Source organism: Anarrhichthys ocellatus, unplaced genomic scaffold (assembly GCF_004355925.1).
Source record: "Anarrhichthys ocellatus isolate YVR2014 unplaced genomic scaffold, GSC_Weel_1.0 scaffold3, whole genome shotgun sequence".
NCBI lineage: Eukaryota > Metazoa > Chordata > Actinopteri > Perciformes > Anarhichadidae > Anarrhichthys > Anarrhichthys ocellatus.
This window is the reverse complement of record NW_022280033.1, coordinates 11,051,413-11,070,887: the sequence shown is the minus strand read 5'-3', so window position 1 is coordinate 11,070,887 and position 19,475 is coordinate 11,051,413. Positions and strand designations below refer to the sequence as shown.

Here is a 19,475-nt window from a genome sequence, read left to right as displayed (position 1 = left end):
ATCTTGATAGACAACCACACTATTATGTAAAAATTAATACTTAATTTACGATTAAAAGTGGTGGAAAATATTTATGTTATAGGCCTTATTCATCAAGTAGTTTTATGATGTGTGGCCCTAAATTTAGATTCAGCCCAAGCTTGGAGTGAGGTATTCAAGTCAAAAGTTCATAGGACAATGATGTGTAGCCTATTTTCCATGTTCAACAAACCCTTGTCACACATTTAAACCAAAGTCAAACCCATGAAAATGTATTTCAGGTGACATTTTACATGAAAAGCACAGAGCTGAGTGAGGAATATGTCAAATGCACTGAAACCGTGTAACCTCAAGCAGACACCACTGTCCTGGATTGAGGTTGGCCTTGTTGAATATGGTTCCATGCCAACAATTCAGGTAACCTTTTCAAATTCTTTGGTGTTCAGGTGGTACTCGTGTTTTTAAAAACAACAAATTATTAAGTCAATGTGAACCATCAAACACAGCCTGGTGTTAATTGGTTGTCCTTGTCATCATTACTCATAAATATGTAAAAAAAACTATAATTACCTCAACAGACATCTGATTGTCTTTGCAGACACAGACTGCCTCAGACAAGTCAAACAATATACAACACACGGTAAACAATATGCATTTGACAGTCTTAACAGGTTGGATAGCGACAATGTTTTGGAAGATTGTATTATTAAACCAGGCATATATAGATGGCTACATTGGCCTGAGTCACACAGAATTTAAATTCAATTAAAAGCCAAGTGTAAACACATTTGGTATTATTTATTTATTTATTCAACTCATCTAAAGCAAATTTATATTTTAACACTGTTATAAACTGTTACATCTACCTTACCTTTATGAGTCACATTAATCACAAAAATTACACATTAATTCACTGCACACATGTCATATATACAAAAGAACAAATAAAATGTAAGAAATAAAACAGAAGCACTACAAAAAACAACATACAAAAGTTTCTTAATAGTTCTTTGCTTCACCACAAGCCTCGAGAACAACTTCCATCTCTGGAATTCCACTGGAGGCCTCATTTTGGTGTTTTGATGATCGTGGTGGGGCAGTAGCTCTCCAAAGTCACAGTTTAATTGACGTCCAACGGGGGACACTTTTGATCAGTTCCTGTTAGTATAAAATGGAAATAAAATCATGGATACTGTCTTCAAAAAAAGCGGTTTACTTTATGAAATACTGTATACAGTTAGTATGAAGCGTCTAATAGGGACACAGCAAAGATTAGTTTGAAATGATGACACTTTCTTTAGAAACATTAACGCACTCCTTTTTTCTACAGCAGAATAAGATAAACCAACATTGTACAGCACACTTCATTTCAGACCACTGATAAAAATGTTGCACTTTAAGTCAATGTCAAAGCTATTGTAGGCTACTCTCATTAAAATGTAGAACAAACAGCAGAAGTTAGTCTTTACAGTTTATGTGACTATATCCTACTACAGCAGGATCCTTCAGGTTGTAATATTAAAGAGTTGCTCCTGCAGCTAATAGGCACGGAGATGTGGGACACTTCCATGTGCACAGTGGACATGGGGAAACGCTCACACTCTTCCTCTAGCTGACTGCAGCGGCAGTGTAGGAGAACCTCTCTCACCTCCTGCTGAAAGTTGGAGTTTAAGAAGCCATAGATGATGGGGTTAATGCAGGTGGACGACATGGCCAGCAGGTGGCAGAGGGAGAACAGCAGGTTGTGATGGCAGATGGGCAGAGCCTCCTGGTTCCAGTCTGACACCACATTGAAGATGGTGAGCGGCAGCCAGCAAAGAGCAAAGGCTGTGATGAGGGCGACCAGCATGATGTTGATTCGGCGGCTGTGAGTCATGCTCTGGCTCTCTGGTGTCCTGGCACGGTCCAGCATGTCTTTGCGTTGGCGAAGGCGCACATAAACTCTAACATAACAGAGCAGGACCAACAATAGTGGACCACAGTACTGGAACAGAAGGAGCCATGTGGTGTAAGCAAGCCTGTGTTGCTGGGAAGGCCAGTGCTCCAGACAGGCCACCATGTGTGGAGAAGCGGGGGCATAAGAAAAAAGTGTGTGGTATGAATTTGGAAGCGCAGATGAGTTTTTGTATGTGTAGTAAACAGGTTGAGGTGGAGATGCATTGAGATAAGCCTGAGGAGAGACTCGGTGATGGAGCGGAGACTGGGGCAGGATGACGTAGGGCTCGCTAGTGAGTAGCTGAAAGGCCAAGAAAGGTGAGGAGGTGAAGCAGGCCAGAATCCAAATGAGAACCACCACAATGTAGGCCTGAGAAATGCTTGGCTTCCAGCCAGAGGGGTTAATGATGAGCTGATGTCTTTCCAGAGCAATGAACACCAGAGACAGCACAGACACGGTCACAGACGCACACTGGATGAACGGCACCAGCCGGCATAACAGCGACCCAAACACCCAATGGTCCATTAGCGTGTAAATGACAGTAAAGGGGAGGCAGAAGACACACACTAGAATGTCAGAGAATGACAGGTTGCAGATGAAAATGCCAGTGACATTGACTTTTTCCCTGCAACGGGCGATGATGCAGATGAGGCCGATGTTCCCCACCAGCCCCAGCACCATTGTCATGCTGTACCACACGACTAGACACCCTGTGAGGACAGGAGACATAGGGCACTGCTCATCAACAGCGAGGTCTGAGAGGAGCAGGGTCTTATTCCCCAACCACTCCTGCACAGACTCATTAGTGTTTTTTCCCTCCTCCCATGGTAGGGAATGTGGAGAGGTGGATCTGCTGAAGGGCAGAGTTGGAGCTGTTGTTGACGGAGAAGACTGGATCTCGTTGCCACTAAAGGACATCTCACCAGGACTTCAGTGTCACCAGCCCCCAGGATCAAACTGTCCATCCCACTCCTCTTAAAATATGTATCTGAGACAAAGAGATAGAAAGCACAGAGGGACACAGGGAGAAAAAAACAGTGATCACTTGCACAGCAATCCCTCTTATAAGTCAAAAGGTGTGTTCATGTGGAAGTGATACTGTTGTTCTGAGAGAAGCAGAGAGTGAAATACAGGCAAGAAGTGGATCCTGTGGCTGAGGAGTTTGGGAAAGATGCAATTTAAAGCATGCCCTTATCTTCTATCTTTAGCCATACTGGTGACATGGCTGGTTTGGAGGACAATGTCAGTTTGTCTGAACAGCTGTTAAATGGATTGCCATGAAATTGTATTTTATTAGTAATTCACTGTTCCCGGTGGACGAATTGATATGACTTCTCTGTCTTAAGGGCCATCATCAGGTCATCACTTATAAAAAATGTTGATGTGTCCAATACTGCAAAAACTACCTTCAATGCCAAAAAAACTATCAACATTTGTGCTACGTGTTTTTTTGAGTTAATTTTCCACAAAATACACTTGTAAAAATGTTACTCACCATTATGAGGTTTATATTATGAAGCACTTAAACTGTTTACACAGTTTATAATTTGCCAAATGTGATCGTCATGTACACAAGGTCATTTTTTCGCTTTAGTTTTAGTATTTTATACTACTGTAGTTGCACAGAGTAGTTCCAGTCCTTGGTCTTAATAATCACTCTCTTTCTCTTCTTTACCAATCTTAAGATCTCAGACTTGTCAGCTCTCCTCCCACAAATGAACCCTCCAGTCAGGTTTCAAGTCTGAGCATAATAGCTTAATGACAAAAAAATTACTATGCATACGTTGGAGCAGAGACTTCTATTTATCACGTACACAATAAATGATGTAGTATGTCACGGAGTGAAAGGGCATGACATTGTCAGAATCCTAAAAATGGATTCCAGCTCTCTCCCCTGAAACCTCTGCCATGTGCTGTGAAAACCAGCATCGCGAAGAAAATGAGCCTGTCATTTTCCATTAACGGCACACACACACTTAGCTATCAGTCACTTCACACTGCATCATTACTAACCAACTCTGTCAGTGTGTTGAGTGAGCTGCAGGCAGGGTGGTACAGCATTGATCACCCTTTGTTCATGGTGGAAAGGCAAGTGCAATGTCACCGGTAACCAGATGTAACAAAACAGCTGCAACAGAGCAGAGGAATCATGAACACCAGCAGGAGAAAAAGGAGAACTGTCCCATTAGTAGGCAATTATGAACCTGAACATGTTGCAATGATGTGACACTGGGACGCACATCCAAAAAGTAGCTGTGTTATCATTATTGTCCCCTTTCCGAAACACAATCTCTGCAGGACAAGGAACACCATGACCTGGCACCGCTCTGCTCTGTCCATCATATTCTTCTTTTCCGCCTCAGCGAAGTGTCCTCCATCTCAGAGAAAAAATAATGACAGTGCAGAGAGACTGCAGCTGACTGTCATTTTTTCTTGAACCAGGCTCACATTGATTCTGTCTTCTGTATTTTTCTGAGAGCAGTCGTGCTATGCACTAATGCATTTTCATTTACGAACCTACATTGTCAATATTTTTGTCTTTGTGGTAGTTTCTTGATAAAGCATTTCGTCACACTGCATGACAATTTCACTTATTCTTTATCCATCAAATATTCTCTGTAGCAATGCCATGGCATGTTAAGATGGTCTTTTTGTGACTGCACCATTGCATTTCATGCAAGTTTCCTTTTAGATTTGGAAACTTTGTGACCTAATTTCAAGGTCTGTACTGTAGATCCAATTTGAGCAATCCTGGAGGGTGTGACAAGAGGATTTGCTTGTCATGAATTAGACAATTATACTATAAATAAATATGTGGGAAAATAGAAATCACAAGGAGTCAGCCTGCATGTATGTGCTTGAAAGGAAATCAAAGAGAAAGCCTAACCTCTAAATGCTATAGTATATCATAGTCACTGTGCAAAATTCCTATAATATGTGTATCTTAAAAGATTACTGTTTTTATAGTGTGATTTCTCAAAAACATATTTTCCCTTTTTATTACAGCTTTACACCTGACCACCAGTGAATATTACCACTTACTGGAATCCGTTGGTTGTAAATTAATTTTTGCAGTCATATCCAACACACCCAGTTGATGAAACTATTCAGAAACAATTTTCTTGCTTCCTGCGAGTGGAGGAGCAGCATAACAGACGGTGTTGTGTTCCCCACCTGAAATGATGACCCGAGCCTGATTATGTGCCAGGAACAGTGGGTGATAGCTCCCAAGACATTATCATTATGAATGCTGTCAGGAGACGGGCTTTCCACAAGGTACATTAAACATGATTGCATTAACATATATTATATGTATGTTTTTCTTTTTCAGTTTACCTGCTGAAATTGGATGCATATTCTCAGAAAAAATGTTCTGTAGGTTGCTATTGTTTCAATGCATCATTCAAAAACATTTGCAGGAATACAGTATACATGCATATCTGTGGACAAAAAGCTGCAAGCGGACTGTAGCTTTAACAACATACTGTAGCATTGATTTTATAATTGATCTAATCTAACTAAAAAAAGACACTGACAAAGATCATTATTGTGCGTTATAGATCATTACTATCTGTCAAAAATAGAGCACTCACGTGGTGGGTTCGCTGACGGAGTGTCTGTGATGCCAAGATGACAGAGGAAGCGACGCTCTGGACAGATGTGAATCCACAGAGATGAGAGTTGGAGAAGGCGCTGAGCATCACACCCGCCACAACGTTTCTGTCAGAGACAACAGGCGGCTGTTGCTCCACTAGAATCGGGCTGTAAGAGACCTTTGGGTGCCAGAGACCCTCTGAGCATTGGGCTCTGCTGTCACACAGTGGTGGTTTTATTCAATTACATGCTGAAAATGACAGCTGCTGTAGGTGCTGTTACAGAGACAGAAAGCAGGCAAGAAGAAACAGAGTCAAGTTTTTAGGTTTTATCTTTATTGTCAAAAGCCTTCAAAACATGACAAGATTGACAAAGATGGTTTAATGGTGATTTAGGGTTTATGTACACACCCTAAAATTGTTGATATGAATCATAAAAAAGACCGCTGACAAGTTTGGACTTCTGTTTTCACAAACATGTAGAGGTAAATTTGAGGTGAGTTCACATTGGGGTACACTCTTTTGTCATGTCTGACTTCAACAACACCTTGGCAGAGCAGGTCTCCTTATTTACAACCAGCTCGCATTCATCAGGAATATCTACTGTGTCTGCATATGGGATCCTTGAGGGACAAAAAAACAGAATATTACCCCTTCTTACTTTCTTATTACTGTCTTCTTAAAATGTTTTTGCACAAATTAGGGACTATACAGAATTTATTAGGGGAGACGTTTTTCTGTTTGAGAGCAGGGGATTGTGTCTTCTTTTTTACTACAAAGTTGTGTTATATTTCAGACTTTCTTTGCAAGAAATGGCTCAGAAAGCTGCACTTGCAGAGGGCAACTAACAACTGATTGCCGTCCTCTGAATATGACAATCAAATAGCAGCTAACAGGAGTAATATGCCAGTTTGGTGGAACACAGAATATACACACATCTTTCATTTGTTATCATGTGTGACAAGTGTTGGTTGAAGAATAATAGACATATCATGGACATAAGGTTTAGCCCCCCCTCTCTGCCCCAATAATTTCCATACAGTCCACTAGAGGATTGCTTGAAAATAAAAGGTGTAATGTATTAAATCAAAGCATGTAAATCTTACTTGCTACAGCAGCTCAAGCCCTGGGTTGTACAAGAGCACGCCATGCAGTCTCTGTCCCATTCAGAGCCAAAATCATGCTGCTTTCCGTCCTTGTCCACACACCCTACATGTAAAGAAAGAAAAAACGCAGTTAATAGGAGCTGTTCAGCCACTTATCAGGCTCTGATAAAGTTGTGTAGTGACTTATTGTGTGTGAATCAATGAGTGCACAGGTGTGGTATTTATGATAAGTGTTGAGTCAGCTGACAGGTGTTGAGCAAACACACAACAGCTGGTTGATGGTGCCACACTGTTGTTGTATTGTGTCTCTTCCAAATGTTATCATGTCGACACACCTTTTGGAGGGTTGTTAAGATCTTTCAGCACCAACGCCTGGAAGAAGCATTGAGAGTGGCAAAGGACAACCAGTCCCAGCAGACAAACAAAAACACGGAGAGAAGCCTGAAAGGGTGAAATAAAAGACGTCTGTAAACATGCTACCTGTTTTATAGGTTCTGCAGTGCATGTATGCACTTCTTTGTCATCCTTTTAAGATCTCCTAAAAATTGAAAATAAATGAGTAGCTTTTGTTCATGCCTCTGTTTGACAGTGGTCAAACAAACAACAGCCAATCATTTTATGTGAAAGAGTTTTTATGTAAAAACCCTAAAAGGGAAAATAAATGTTTGAGTCAGTAGCTTTTAGGATAGTAGCTATTTGCATATATATCTAAGGGATTTGCCACTGTTACAAATTATTCAGAATTATACAAAAGGCACTTTTATGTATAAATTTGAATGCAAAACACGTCTGCAACATACTGTGTGTAAAAAATAGATTGGTCATTTAGTCTGCACAAGATTTCAAGATTTGTAAAAAAAAGAAGAAAGTATTTTAGATCACTTCAATTATTTGTACGTTATCTTCAGTATTCACAAGTGTGTAATCATTATGTGAAGAGTAATCACCATATCTGACTTTACTTGCTGATTTATCTTTTACCAGTGGGATTTAAATTGAATCCTGCAGGACTAGGTAACTGTAAAGGTCAACTGTGCACTCCAATTTGAATGAATTATTGGCCGTAAAATATAGCTATCAATATTTACATCTGTACAGCATTTTTTTAATAAAAAAAAAAAGTTAAACCACAATACAAGACCTGAAATTAATAATACATTTTCATAGCTTCCCTAATTGTAAGGTGTAAATTACGTACCATCCTCAGATGTGATGTGAGCCGGTGAACAGGAAGCTGATCTGAGTGAGAACTCTCTAATGGAGGCTTTATACTTAGGTGTGCACCCCTGCATATCTTTATTGATAATATTTGAATAGCAGTGTGACTGTTATCAACTATTTGTTTTAAGGTGGTTAAGAGAAGCATGTTGATATTAAGGGCACACCTCACTGAATCACTTCCACCCATAGATACTGTGTTGAGTTTTACAAAAATAAAGTCTGGATTTTTCTAATAATATTTTTAATTGACTTTATTCAACAAATGCAAAAATAATTACATTATTGAAAAAGCAACCAAGAAAACAGTCTCAAATATAAAAACAGTCTGTAAACTTATCTGTAAACCTTTACTGCTGAGCCAAAAGGCATCCATAAGTCACTTGCATTGCAAATAAAGCCACGCATTGTAAACAATTATTAAAAAGATTTAGTTTGGAGCAACCATACCGTAGTAAACAATATACTTTGGAACTTTTGTTATCCAAAAAGCCAGTTTATACTGTGCAACAGAGGAAAACTGTGGACAACAAAGCTTCAACAAAATCCATCTCTACACATTTCTTTACTCATTTTATATTTAACGATTAGTAAAAAAAACAACACAGCATCAAATTAGGATAAAAACATAGTTATACTAAGGGCTGAATGACAAAAGTGAACATGACAATAAGTGTTTTGATATTTGTTTGAGTACATGTAGGGAGCTACACTATCCCAATGGTGATGACATCAAACACAACAAAGCTGTAGAGTTCACCTTATAAAGTGCAAATGAAAGAAAGAAAGAGTGAATAAAACAGAGCTCTTTCAGCAGAGAACAGGAAGTGCTTTTCCACTTGCACATCAAAAGAAATAACTTCCTGTTTTGTTAGTAGTTACTCAACCAGGTGTTGAATCTCTTTGCAGCAAAACTACAGCATCAAACTTCATTGCAACTGTGTGAAGCCGTATCAGTTTTCTACTGCAGATGTTGAGGGAGACTAACAACCCAAACCAGGGAAACTTAAACACCTCCAAAGTGGAACATGAACAATGGAAATTATTAATCAAAGGCAAATAAATCTACAAGAAAATGATCCGCACCTGTGCCCCATAACAAACCCCATTTCTTGTTTCTGATGGTGGAACTGTAAAATTGAATTCAAAGGAATTGTTCAACATTTTGGGAAATACACTGATTCACAGTACAGTCCATGTACATTGCAGCTTCCTCTATCCAATCAGAGATTTCATGAAGGCAGGTTTGTTGAAGGGCCAGTGATACTGGTTGGGGACCGGTCCGTTCACATTGCACTCAAAGAAGGAGAACATGGGGAACCAAATGCGCGCCCTCCGGCTCTGCTGGAAGGCCCGAGTGTTGGCTAATGTGTGGTAGTAGAGGAAGAGGCGAGTGGTGATGTAGAAGGCGATGAACACGTCGATGGAGTAGTGCTCGTGAGCCGCCAGGATGAAGAAAATCCCAAACAGGTTTAACACCCAGGAGATGGTGTGAATCAGATTCCAGGTTCGTGGAGTGTCTGCAATTGGAAGGAATCATTTAAGGATAAATATACAGATGTTTACATTTTTCTTATCGTCAGCAAATCCCAAAATCAGCAAAAGCTTGATGTCGCATAAACATGGAAGCTGAACACAAGCACTGTAAGTTATGTTGAAACAATCTCATCTACACTATCCTCCTGCTGTAAATACTGACTTGACCAGCAAATGCGTAGTAATCCATGGCTGAAAGTAGTCCCCAACAAACGCACAATTTACTCACTAAATATAACAGTACCCAGGGTATTCAAAGCTTATTCCTTTGTGTCGTCCAAAACCTATTAAAAACACATCAGTGAGCCAGATTGTTGCACTGGGTGACATGTTCCTGCATTATAATGAACATGGGTACCGTCTATTTTGAGTCGATCACTGTGCTACTGTAAATGTACCTTTATTCTGAAAATAGTCCCCAATAAACACACTATTTACTCCTGTTTGAGAAATGCTTACTAAACACTACAGTGCCCAGCTGTTTATGGAAATGACTGAGCCTTTTTTGAAAAAAAATGTGTGACCAATTCTTAAAGCATCCTTCCAATACAGAACCAGTGGGCTTGGATCTGAGAGTCACGGACAAAAAAAGGAAGTTAGAAAGTAGTGAGAGAAGGATTGAAACATTATTTGTTTTGATCTTCATGGGATTAGTTGACATTAAGAAAAGACAGAGGATGTCACATGTCGTATAAACTGTAAAGTCCTCTGAGGCTAATTTGTGATTTGTGATATTGGGCTATGCGAATAAAATTGAATTTAATTGAACTGAAATACTCGAAAGTCAAACATTTTGAAGGAAAATAAAAGAGTTTACACTCACATTCAGTCACAAAAAAGTTGAGCAATGTGATGACAACAGTGTGTCCACTGAACATGTAGTCTCCACACGTTTGGACACCCGTCAGCGTCATCCCACCTCCACTCCAGATCAGCAGCGCCCTCTGGATCTTTCCCCAGGAATCACCGTACGTCTGGGGAACAAAAAAAAAAACAACAGTTATCAGTCACGCTGCGAATCACACTGGCAGCTGTTCATCAGTTATCACAGCGAGAATGCCGAGTCAAGAATAAACTGCAACATTGCCAATAGCAACAAGAATTTACTGGGAAACTAGCAAATATTCTCACGAGTGCTTCCCACCTTGCTGGCACACTTCAGGTGCTGCCCAGGAACAGAGAGCGAGGTGACAAACATGGTGCAACAACGAAGCAAAAACACAGTTCCCATCAAAGAGCACAACCGTCTGAAGATAATGGACCTGAAATAGAGACAAACATTCACAAAGCGCTCCTTGCACAGCACTTCTTAACCTGCATGCATTCAGATGGTCTGTGTATTTTAGCGGTGATGTGTGCAGAGTGCATCAGCGACGGGAAGAGCTGGAACGGTTGGACTACCTGTGTTTGTGGAGGAGCAGGACCAGCAGACACATGTAACACAGGATGAGGCCACAGGCTTCAGCCATTGCAAAAGCCCAAGGGATTCTGGGAACACTGTCAAGAGTACAAAAACACGTGCATCAGTGGGCAGATTAGATATGAGTGCAGGAGAGTACAAGTGTAAATGAACTATGGAGTCTGTTCAGCATGCATTTATACCTGTCCAGAAATATATCAGGCAGCGGTGGGTACGTCCTCATGTCCGGGACACGCTCATGTACGATGACCATGACAAAAGAAGTGAATCCAAACACAAAAAAGACATATATGGAACTGATGATTGTCTTCCACACCTCTGGGTCCAATCTGCCAGCCAGGTGCCGCCTATACCTCCCGTTGGAGTGTGTATGACACACAGAATCGTATCCAGATCTGTCGCCGTTCCTCAACCTCAGCTCAGTCCCATTACTCAAGCGATTACCTCCGTTGTACCTCCTGTCGTCTCCGTCACAGCTCCACTCGCCCCCTGTGGCCCCCAGCGAGAGCCCAGCGGGGAGACCCAGCTCCTCCAGCTGGGTCTGGTTCTGTCTCTGGAGCCGACAGAGGGCTATGATCAGCCTCTTGATGTCTCCAAGCACAGAGAGGCCCAGCGGAGGCCCGCGCAGGTCGGCCTCAGTCAGAGCCAGCAGGCTGGGGCCGTCCAGGCGGTGCTGCTCGCACAATAACTCCACATACTCCCCGAAACCTTCCACCTGCAGCCACCGGGCCACCTGCTTACAGCTCCAGGAGCTCACGCTGTCCTCTGATGTTGCCATGCCACTGCAGGAACAGACATGTACAGTGTTAGGTCATGTAGGGCTTGAGGAAGATAAATCAATCTGATGAAGGAGCACCACTTCGTTTTCACCTCTTGATTTCATCACTGTCTGTGTCACTGCCAGTCTAATGTTTGGATGAAAAAGTGTCTGAAAGTAATTTACATTTCTATCCAATTTGCATTCTTTTGATCACGACAATTTACCCTTTGAATTAATGAGTTAGGGCCACGACTCAATTAATCAATTCTTTGTCTGGTCTATTAAAAGTCAGAGAATATCAAATCAATCACATTTTTCCAAAGATGACATCTTCAAATGTCTTGTTTTATAAAAAGGCCCAAAATGATGTCTTCATCCAACAGTCCAAAAAGTTATAAAATCTGCAATATATTAGAGACGAAAGGATTAGTTGACATTTATCTGCAATTCTGATAATCAATCAATAATTTTAGTGATTTTTCAAGCACAATCTCCAAGCATCTGTTGTTCAAGCTTGCTTGTTTGAGCACTTATTTGACTTGACTGACCCGGCATCTGTGTTCAGGTCTGTGACCTGCAGAGCATTGGCTTTCAGTATAAGTATGATACCCTGATCCACATGAAGCAGGCTCAAACCAAGACAAACTAACAGGAATTCAACCCATCCTGAGTGTGAACTCTGTTCCATAAGTGATATTTCATAATAATAATAATACTATTAGAAAAGCAGTGAGTCACAAACCATCCACAAAACAGAGTTCCTCTCCCACAGACAGACTAAAGGTACTAATCAAACACTCTTCCTTTCCTCGTTTTTGCCCTTTGACCCTCTGATAAGCTCACCACAGTTCTGATCACCATGTCCTCCCGACTGCTCCAAAGGTCTCCAACACGACTCTCAACTGTTGAACGTGAGCGATAGTCTACATGCTGACACAGACTTAAAATCATCCAAGTAAGCAGCTTTCAGCTATCAGTAATACACGAGACAGCCCTTGGTTTGTAGGGAGGTGCTGCACTTATCAAAGAATACTACTATGATGAGAGTCAGTATTTTTACAGCTGGTCATCTAAACAGTTACAGTAATTGTGTAAGCAGAATTACAGACTAGGTCTCCTCTGTGATGACTTACTGGATCTGGAAACTACTCAAATATTAGGGCTGCAACTAATGATTATTAAATATAAAACAATTATATGTTTGATCTTGTGATAAAGTCACATCCCAAAGCTGCATTTTTTTGTCAAACCAACAGTCCAAAACATCAATTTTACTGTAAAGTAAAACAAGAAAAGCAGCTAATCTTCACTAAAGCTGCAACAAAATAAAAAAAAACTATTCTGATCATCGATTAAACCATTTATTCAAGCAAAAAAGTCAAATATTTGATGACATCAGCTTTTCTAGTGTGAGAATTTGTTGTAAATTGATGAATCACCGAGTGAAAAAAAAAAGTGAGCGGATTTATCAATAAAGAAAATAATGGTTATTTGCAGCCATAATCCTCATATTTCAAAAGCTTGAACCATCAAATGAAAAAACGACTTCAACAAGTATCTGTTAATCTGCTAAACTGATCAACTGCTTCAGCTTGATTCAAAACATTGTCAGTGTTGCGATACAAGACCAAAAAACATCAGCTGAAATATCGTCAAACATTTTATTCTAGTCTTAAAGGTTTCGATACGAGTTAAGTGAAACACTTGTTTACTGTAACTTACTTGAATGTATTTGAGATGGATTATCAATGAATGTTTCACACATTACTCATATTTTCTAGGGAGTGTCACCTTTAAAGTAACAGCCACACATAATATGACATCACACTATTGATTGCAACACACGGTTTCAAACGCAGCAGGAAATGAGATTTTCTCAGTAACTTCCCAAAGATCATCACACCAACTCAAGTTAGTTGTATACCCTCAATAATGCAGATCATACAGTGGCTGACTGCGAGCGAGGGATGGGCAGTCAAATTCAGCTAATCCGCTCATCCATATCACATACTTATGTCTGAAGCCTAAAGCAACTCACCTGGGTAGCTGCTGCTGTGTTCCCTCACTGAGAAATAAGTTATTTTTAACTGGCATTTAGATTTTACTGGCAACATCCTGCAGCTTCTCCACCCGAGGCTTTACTTGGGGATTCATAAGTGCCATGTCAGCTTGTTTAGCTGGTTTACAGTGTGAGCCAGTGAGCAGTGACACACAGCTGTGAGAGAGAAAGACCTTCAGTGTGTGTGTGTGTGTGTGTGTGTGTGTGTGTGTGTGTGTGAGAGAGAGAGACAATTTGACAAAGGGCTCATAGTCTGTTGACCACAGCACCACAAAGACACACCAGACTGCTACATTTCACCATGAGATTAAGCAATTCAGTCACATCTCTATGCTGGTATGGAAAAGTTTAAACACTACTTTCTATGCCTGAACAAAAAGCAAAGGCACAAATGAGAACAAACAAGTCACAGGAAGTACATGTAGTAGTTTCAAACTAACTTTAAAAGATGATAGTCGCCTCTCTTACCATCAATCCACTGTCATGTGCTGGCAGAGGGTGTAGATGAGCTGTCTCTCTGGGGGTATTTCATGGCCAACATGCTTCTGACAACTAAGAAACACCAAACAGGAAGAGACAATCATAAACAACACCAGTAAAGAAGAGCTGCCGAGCTCATGTGCGGCTGCTGAAAGCACACTGACACCTGCTGGCCATGTTTGGGTAAAACTCGGATCAGTTCACAAGTTATGTTTCTCTGCATAAAAAAAAAAAAGGTGGATTAAATGGACTAATTGGTTTGAATTTGACAGCACAAACAGTAATGTAATTACAACCACATTTCTAGCAGTTTGACTGTGAGTCTGTGCCAAACTGCACCACCTGTTTATGACAGTCAGAGGCTGCAGCAGCCAAAGCAAAGGCAACAGACAGCAGCAAGGAAATAACAGTGGTTTTACACCATTTAAACTTGGGAATGACAGACACACAACTGTTCTCTGAGGTGAGATGTGACGGTCGAGACTCTGAGCAGAGAACTGCCAGCAACACAGACCCAGAAGAGGAGGAAGAGTGCTCATGTGCGACAGAGGACTCAAAGAGGACGTGGACGACTCCGTCTCTCCAGGAGCTGGAGGAGGTTTTGCATTCAGCTCCCCGCTCCTGTCGCCACAGAGATGAGGTGTGGCCCAACCTGTATCTGGGGGACATGTGAGTATCCCGAGCCTTATTTAGGTTCATCAATATGCATCTGAATTGTGCATCAAATGTGGTATTTGTGTCAGGGTTATGTCTCATGACAGGCTGGGGCTCTGGCAGCTGGGCATCACTCATGTGCTGAACGCAGCGCACGGAAAGCTGTGCTGTAAGGGCAGTGATGGCTTTTATGGAACCACAGTGAGATACTACGGCGTCCCAGCCAACGATCTGCCAACATTTGACCTTTCACCTTTTTTCCACCCTGCTGCTGAGTTCATCCACCAGGCTTTGACATCAGGAGGTGCCGTAAGCTGCCACACATGTTTTCCAGTATTACTGTGGGGTTACCTGCATCTTCAGCATCTTTGTTTTGTCTCTTTCGTGACGTCCAGGGAAGGTGTTTGTGCACTGTGCTGTGGGTGTGAGTCGCTCAGCTGCGTTGGTCCTAGCCTACCTGATGATTCATCACCAACTCAGTCTTCTGTCCTCTACACGCTGTGTGCAACAGAAACGCTGGATTTTCCCAAACAGAGGCTTCCTGGGACAGCTTATAGCCCTGGACCGAAGGCTGCAGGGCGAAGGGTCGAATGAGGCTAAATAAAACAAAGCGACGAGCAACCCTGTGATAAATCCATAGACTTGTCCTCCCTTAGTCTCATTGTCCTCATTCACACCATGCAAGACTGTCTCCATTTGTACCATGTATACACTAAACAGCTCAATTGTGTCCACCCCTCCCCTCCCTTATCCTTTCCTGATGTGACCTCAGTGGCCACAGAGAAAGTCACTGTCTTTTCCTTTGGCATCGGTGAACAGACCAATCAATGCAACAGCAACATTAAGTAACTCTACATCCAGTCAGAGGGAACTCACCGAACACAGGGAGCTAATTTTAGAGGCAAGTGGCATTCAAACAACCACCTGCTCTCATCCCTCACTGAGCTGCAGACTCTGGTAGTGAAGGGACGGTGGAAACAGTCTGTTGGAGGAGCTCTCCGTGTCCGGGGAAAATGTCAGGGAGCAACCATGACCTGGTGCTTATTAAAGAACTGGAGGTCATCTTGGATTCCGGCACACTGGAGCTCACGCCAGTGGATGAAGTCTGGCCCAACCTGTACATAGGAAATGTGTGAGTGTCCTGTGTTTATAGAGGCTGTTGCAGAAACCGTCATGAGCTCTACAAGAGAGAAATTGGTCATTTTTACTAGCTTGGTGCTGAATCTGTGTAACTGCATCTTAACATCATCCATTGACACGTTTCCTCTTTATTCCCTTGGTTCGTCTCCTTTTTTGTGTGTGTTCCAGGGCCGTTGCACAGAATAGAAAAAAATTACCCAAACTTGGCATCACTCATGTCCTGAATGCTGCGCACTACAAGCAGGGCAGCATCGGTGACCAGCGTTTTTACGGGGACACCTGCGTTTACTTTGGCATCCCAGCAGAGGATTCAGACCACTTCGATCTCAGTCAGTACTTAAAGCCTGCGGCTGACTTCATACATAAAGCCCTGAAGAGCAAAGATGGTACAGTATATGAATGTGACACCCAAACGTTTATAATGTAGCTGTTCTATTTCCTCTCTCATTCTCCATCCTGCTCTACAGGGAAAGTGTTGGTGCATTGCATCATGGGCATGAGCCGATCAGCCACTTTGGTGCTGGCTTACTTCATGTTGCGGCAGCGTCTCCCTCTCAGAGATGCTCTGAGGCATGTCGTCCAAAAACGAGCCATTTATCCCAACCGGAATTTCCTGTCGCTCCTCCTCAAGCTGGAGGAACAGCTGACACTCAAACGGCGGCTGTGTCCTCTTCTCTGACATCTGACAATCGCCTCCACTAAACTCTTTCAATTTTTTAGAGACATGGAAAAAGAGACAGAGGCCTAATGTGAGACCTGTCTCCAAAAAGTATAATATCTGTAATTTATTTCTAAGGTTGTCTACTTTTCATGCACGAGTTTAACTTCTGAGAACAGCAGCAACTGTTTTGTGAAATACTGTAAATATTTAAGCGGCATATTTCTCAGAGGTTTGTTGCCATATTCAAACTGTTCTCAAATGTTACCTCAAATGTTCAATTCCCAAGCTTTGTAAATATGCCTTTACGACCAAGTCGTTGTGAATTAAAAAATCTTATGATATTTCATTGAAATATTCTGGTTGGATGGATATAAAATGAGTGGTAAACATTATTTTTAAATATGTTTTAAACTATGCGCATTGCAACATTTTTAACAAAACATAACAGTTTGCTTAATAAGGGGGAGAGTTATTTTTTTGTTTCAGCCAAATCATTTAACAATGTCTTAGTAACAATGTCTTCTCTGATCAAAAACTCAGTAATTATTTTAATTAAACCACGATTGTATCACCTATTGCCGAACCATTCTGAAAAAAACAAAAAGCAATTTTTTACATTGCAGTTATTTGAATTACATTTTCGCAAAAGGATAGCAAATAATCTCAGCTGTGGACTCATTACAACCAGGGTGCATATAAATACAATGACAACTGATGATGAATCAAAGTAGGATAATATAATATGACTGAAAAAAAGATTGTAATAAAGAATAATGACAATTATTGAGTTTTAAATGAATTCAAACTGATGACAAAAGAAATGTGGCTTGAAGATTTCTTTCAACCTGTAGCTGACATTATGTTAACGGTCATTGTTGTACTTTACAGTCATCTAAAGGAGCAAAGAGAGTGCTGAACCTACACTTACTTATCCGTAAGTACTGTATACCCAAGGCCAAATGTGCCTTTTATTTTTTCTTCTTGTTAGGCAATGCAACGAGCATAACTTTCATATTTGATTCATGCTAAATATCTCAGTAGCCTATGATGTAAACACAAGACATGCTGCTAAAGTTAACACGTCACTGGTGAATGTTATTCACAGCCGTGATCATATTTCTTTAGAGCCGCAGGCGTTACCCTGCAACATAGAGACACGTACAGAGCAGTGTTGTATTACATAACAGTATGTGGTCATGGAAACTAAGCAAGTGAGCTAATGTTAAAGTTCACAGGTTTGTTGTCCATAGGAATGAGACTACGGACATTTCGTCAAAATGGACTAAACATGTTTTAAAGTGCACCGATCCCCCAACCCTGGCTCCTACACCCATTTCTACGTCAACACCGGCCCGCGTTTCTACAGAGACATGACAGTGGACTATTATGGGGTGGAGGCTCATGATGCAATATAATTCATCCTGAGTCCTTTCTTTTACCTGACAGCACAATACATCGGAGCTGCACCGGCCATGCGCGGCAAGTCGGTCACACTTACATCATCTCAGTGTGTGTGATTGGATTTATGTACACCTGTACAATTCAATGCAATAATAATGCTTATCTGGGGCTGAAGGTAACAGGGAATGTCCCTGTCCCAGGACAGGTATTTGTCCACTGTCTGATGGGCGTGAGCCGTTCTGCGACCATGGTGCTGGCCTTCCTGATGATTGTTGAGGTCCCAACCCAGGCTTCCTGCTGCAGCTCCGCAGCCTCAACATGAGCCTGGAGAGGGAGAGGAGGAGGCGAAGAGAGACCCAAACACTGTAAAGACACACGCAAAGCCATACACACCAACATATTCACACAGACACACACAGATCTTTATTGCTACAGAGGTCACTCAGGCCAGGAGGAAGATACACAGACAGGAAGCCAGTGGCACCCATCGATCATGTCTGGCCGGAACCTGTACATCGGAGACGAGTGAGTTGAAAAATGACCACCAGCAGCTTGAATCGTTGTGAAAGGACACTAAAATGAATCAGGTTGTATAGTGGTGTGTGTTTGCAGGTCTGTGGATAAAACCACACTCTCGTCTCTGGGTGTAACTCACATACTAAATGCGGCAGCAGGTCGACATCAGATCAACACAGGTCAGAAGTTCTACAGTGACCTTGAGGTTTTGAAGCTGCAGAACAGCCAAAGTTCAACCGCTCCATCATGTCCTCTTGTAATAATTTATTTTTTCACTATTAATTCAACATATTTCTGCCAACTTTGGTTTGTTAAATCTGTCGTACTTATGAAAAAACAAAATAAAAACATGAACAACTAAATAAATAACAATTGCAAATGAAAAACACTTGCGTATCTGGTGATGTGCCAGGGCCAGTCGTTGGCGGAGGGCCATCGTCGCTGTGCGTCTGAACCGAGACATCGGACCCAACTCTGGATTTCTGGAACAGCTGAGGCAGTTGGAGCTGAGCCTCAGTCCACAGAGCATGCAGATCACAGAGGAAGACTACGCTGACACATCATGACGGAGCATGCCCTTCCACCCTTGTCAGGCACCTGTTTCATTTGAATCCACATTTTATGTAACACCAATCAAGTCTGACAAATGGAAATGCCATCTCTGTGTCATCTGTCACAAGAAGAAGTCTCATTTATTATCTCGGCCTCAACAACAATCAGTAGAATATAACAACTGAATGCTTTCAGTTTTATGTCTCCAGAAATAACTCTCCTCACACCTGTCACACATTATTGACATTCCTGTCAATGATGACAAAGCAACATGCCACTCTTACTAAACTTATTCTTGTTTTCATTGTTTCTCATGATTCAGTGTTTCTATTTACCATACAGGCTCACTGTCACATTAGAGGACTCAGATCATATTATGAAGGCTATGAGATAGGGCCTGTTTGTGCGTGTGTGCGTGTGTGTGTGTGTGTGTGTGTGTGTGTGTGTGTGTGTGTGTGTGTGTG

The 19,475-nt window shown here is 41.5% G+C and overlaps 5 protein-coding genes and 1 pseudogene across 6 annotated transcripts; 3 read left to right on the top strand and 3 right to left on the bottom strand.

Moving 5' to 3' along the window:
* Positions 1-778: 778 nt before the first annotated feature.
* LOC116377570 (neuropeptide Y receptor type 4-like) lies at positions 779-5,731 on the bottom strand. Its single transcript, XM_031839221.1, has 2 exons — positions 5,509-5,731; positions 779-2,903 (listed from the first exon to the last, which is right to left on the bottom strand). Exon 2 carries the CDS (start codon positions 2,831-2,833, stop codon positions 1,460-1,462), a length of 1,374 nt encoding a protein of 457 aa, XP_031695081.1. The 5' UTR covers positions 2,834-2,903; positions 5,509-5,731; the 3' UTR covers positions 779-1,459.
* A 96-nt stretch (positions 5,732-5,827) lies between these two features.
* Positions 5,828-8,037, bottom strand: LOC116377606 (beta-microseminoprotein). The gene is made up of 4 exons (XM_031839278.1): positions 7,813-8,037; positions 6,950-7,055; positions 6,615-6,717; positions 5,828-6,131 (listed from the first exon to the last, which is right to left on the bottom strand). Exons 1-4 carry the CDS (start codon positions 8,020-8,022, stop codon positions 6,011-6,013), a joined length of 540 nt encoding a protein of 179 aa, XP_031695138.1. The 5' UTR covers positions 8,023-8,037; the 3' UTR covers positions 5,828-6,010.
* A 31-nt stretch (positions 8,038-8,068) lies between these two features.
* Positions 8,069-14,162, bottom strand: LOC116377578 (sphingomyelin synthase-related protein 1-like). 2 transcript variants are annotated; one of them, XM_031839243.1, is made up of 6 exons: positions 14,076-14,162; positions 10,971-11,570; positions 10,770-10,865; positions 10,513-10,630; positions 10,192-10,342; positions 8,069-9,352 (listed from the first exon to the last, which is right to left on the bottom strand). In XM_031839243.1, exons 2-6 carry the CDS (start codon positions 11,564-11,566, stop codon positions 9,048-9,050), a joined length of 1,266 nt encoding a protein of 421 aa, XP_031695103.1. In that variant the 5' UTR covers positions 11,567-11,570; positions 14,076-14,162; the 3' UTR covers positions 8,069-9,047. The 2 variants fall into 2 exon arrangements, with proteins under 2 accessions (XP_031695103.1, XP_031695094.1); XM_031839234.1 differs by lacking the exon at positions 14,076-14,162 and adding an exon at positions 13,587-14,066.
* Positions 14,163-14,435: 273 nt separating this feature from the next.
* LOC116377589 (dual specificity protein phosphatase 13) lies at positions 14,436-15,345 on the top strand. The gene is given in 4 exon segments (XM_031839256.1): positions 14,436-14,495; positions 14,497-14,756; positions 14,831-15,045; positions 15,137-15,345. Coding segments are annotated over 4 exon segments (744 nt in total).
* A 409-nt stretch (positions 15,346-15,754) lies between these two features.
* On the top strand, positions 15,755-16,560 carry LOC116377598 (dual specificity protein phosphatase 13). Its single transcript, XM_031839267.1, has 3 exons — positions 15,755-15,873; positions 16,050-16,267; positions 16,349-16,560. The coding sequence occupies exons 1-3, from the start codon at positions 15,755-15,757 to the stop codon at positions 16,558-16,560; spliced, it is 549 nt and encodes a 182-aa protein (XP_031695127.1).
* A 1,630-nt stretch (positions 16,561-18,190) lies between these two features.
* Positions 18,191-19,025, top strand: LOC116398313 (dual specificity protein phosphatase 13-like; annotated as a pseudogene).
* Positions 19,026-19,475: the final 450 nt, after the last annotated feature.

Excerpts from the sequence above, each read along its gene's own strand:
- LOC116377570 (XM_031839221.1), bottom strand. The coding sequence starts at position 2,833 with ATGTCCTTTAGTGGCAACGAGATCCAGTCTTCTCCGTCAACAACAGCT.
- LOC116377606 (XM_031839278.1), bottom strand. The coding sequence starts at position 8,022 with ATGGGTGGAAGTGATTCAGTGAGGTGTGCCCTTAATATCAACATGCTT. Across the intron at positions 7,056-7,812 it reads TCACATCACATCTGAGGATG|GCTTCTCTCCGTGTTTTTGT; the intron begins GTACGTAATTTA and ends TCACCCTTTCAG. Across the intron at positions 6,718-6,949 it reads TCTTAACAACCCTCCAAAAG|GGTGTGTGGACAAGGACGGA; the intron begins GTGTGTCGACAT and ends CTTTACATGTAG.
- LOC116377578 (XM_031839234.1), bottom strand. The coding sequence starts at position 13,642 with ATGCCAGTTAAAAATAACTTATTTCTCAGTGAGGGAACACAGCAGCAG. Across the intron at positions 10,866-10,970 it reads CCTGATATATTTCTGGACAG|TGTTCCCAGAATCCCTTGGG; the intron begins GTATAAATGCAT and ends TACTCTTGACAG. Across the intron at positions 9,353-10,191 it reads CAACTTTTTTGTGACTGAAT|ACACTCCACGAACCTGGAAT; the intron begins GTGAGTGTAAAC and ends TTCCAATTGCAG.
- LOC116377598 (XM_031839267.1), top strand. The coding sequence starts at position 15,755 with ATGTCAGGGAGCAACCATGACCTGGTGCTTATTAAAGAACTGGAGGTC. Across the intron at positions 15,874-16,049 it reads AACCTGTACATAGGAAATGT|GGCCGTTGCACAGAATAGAA; the intron begins GTGAGTGTCCTG and ends TGTGTGTTCCAG. Across the intron at positions 16,268-16,348 it reads AGCCCTGAAGAGCAAAGATG|GGAAAGTGTTGGTGCATTGC; the intron begins GTACAGTATATG and ends CCTGCTCTACAG.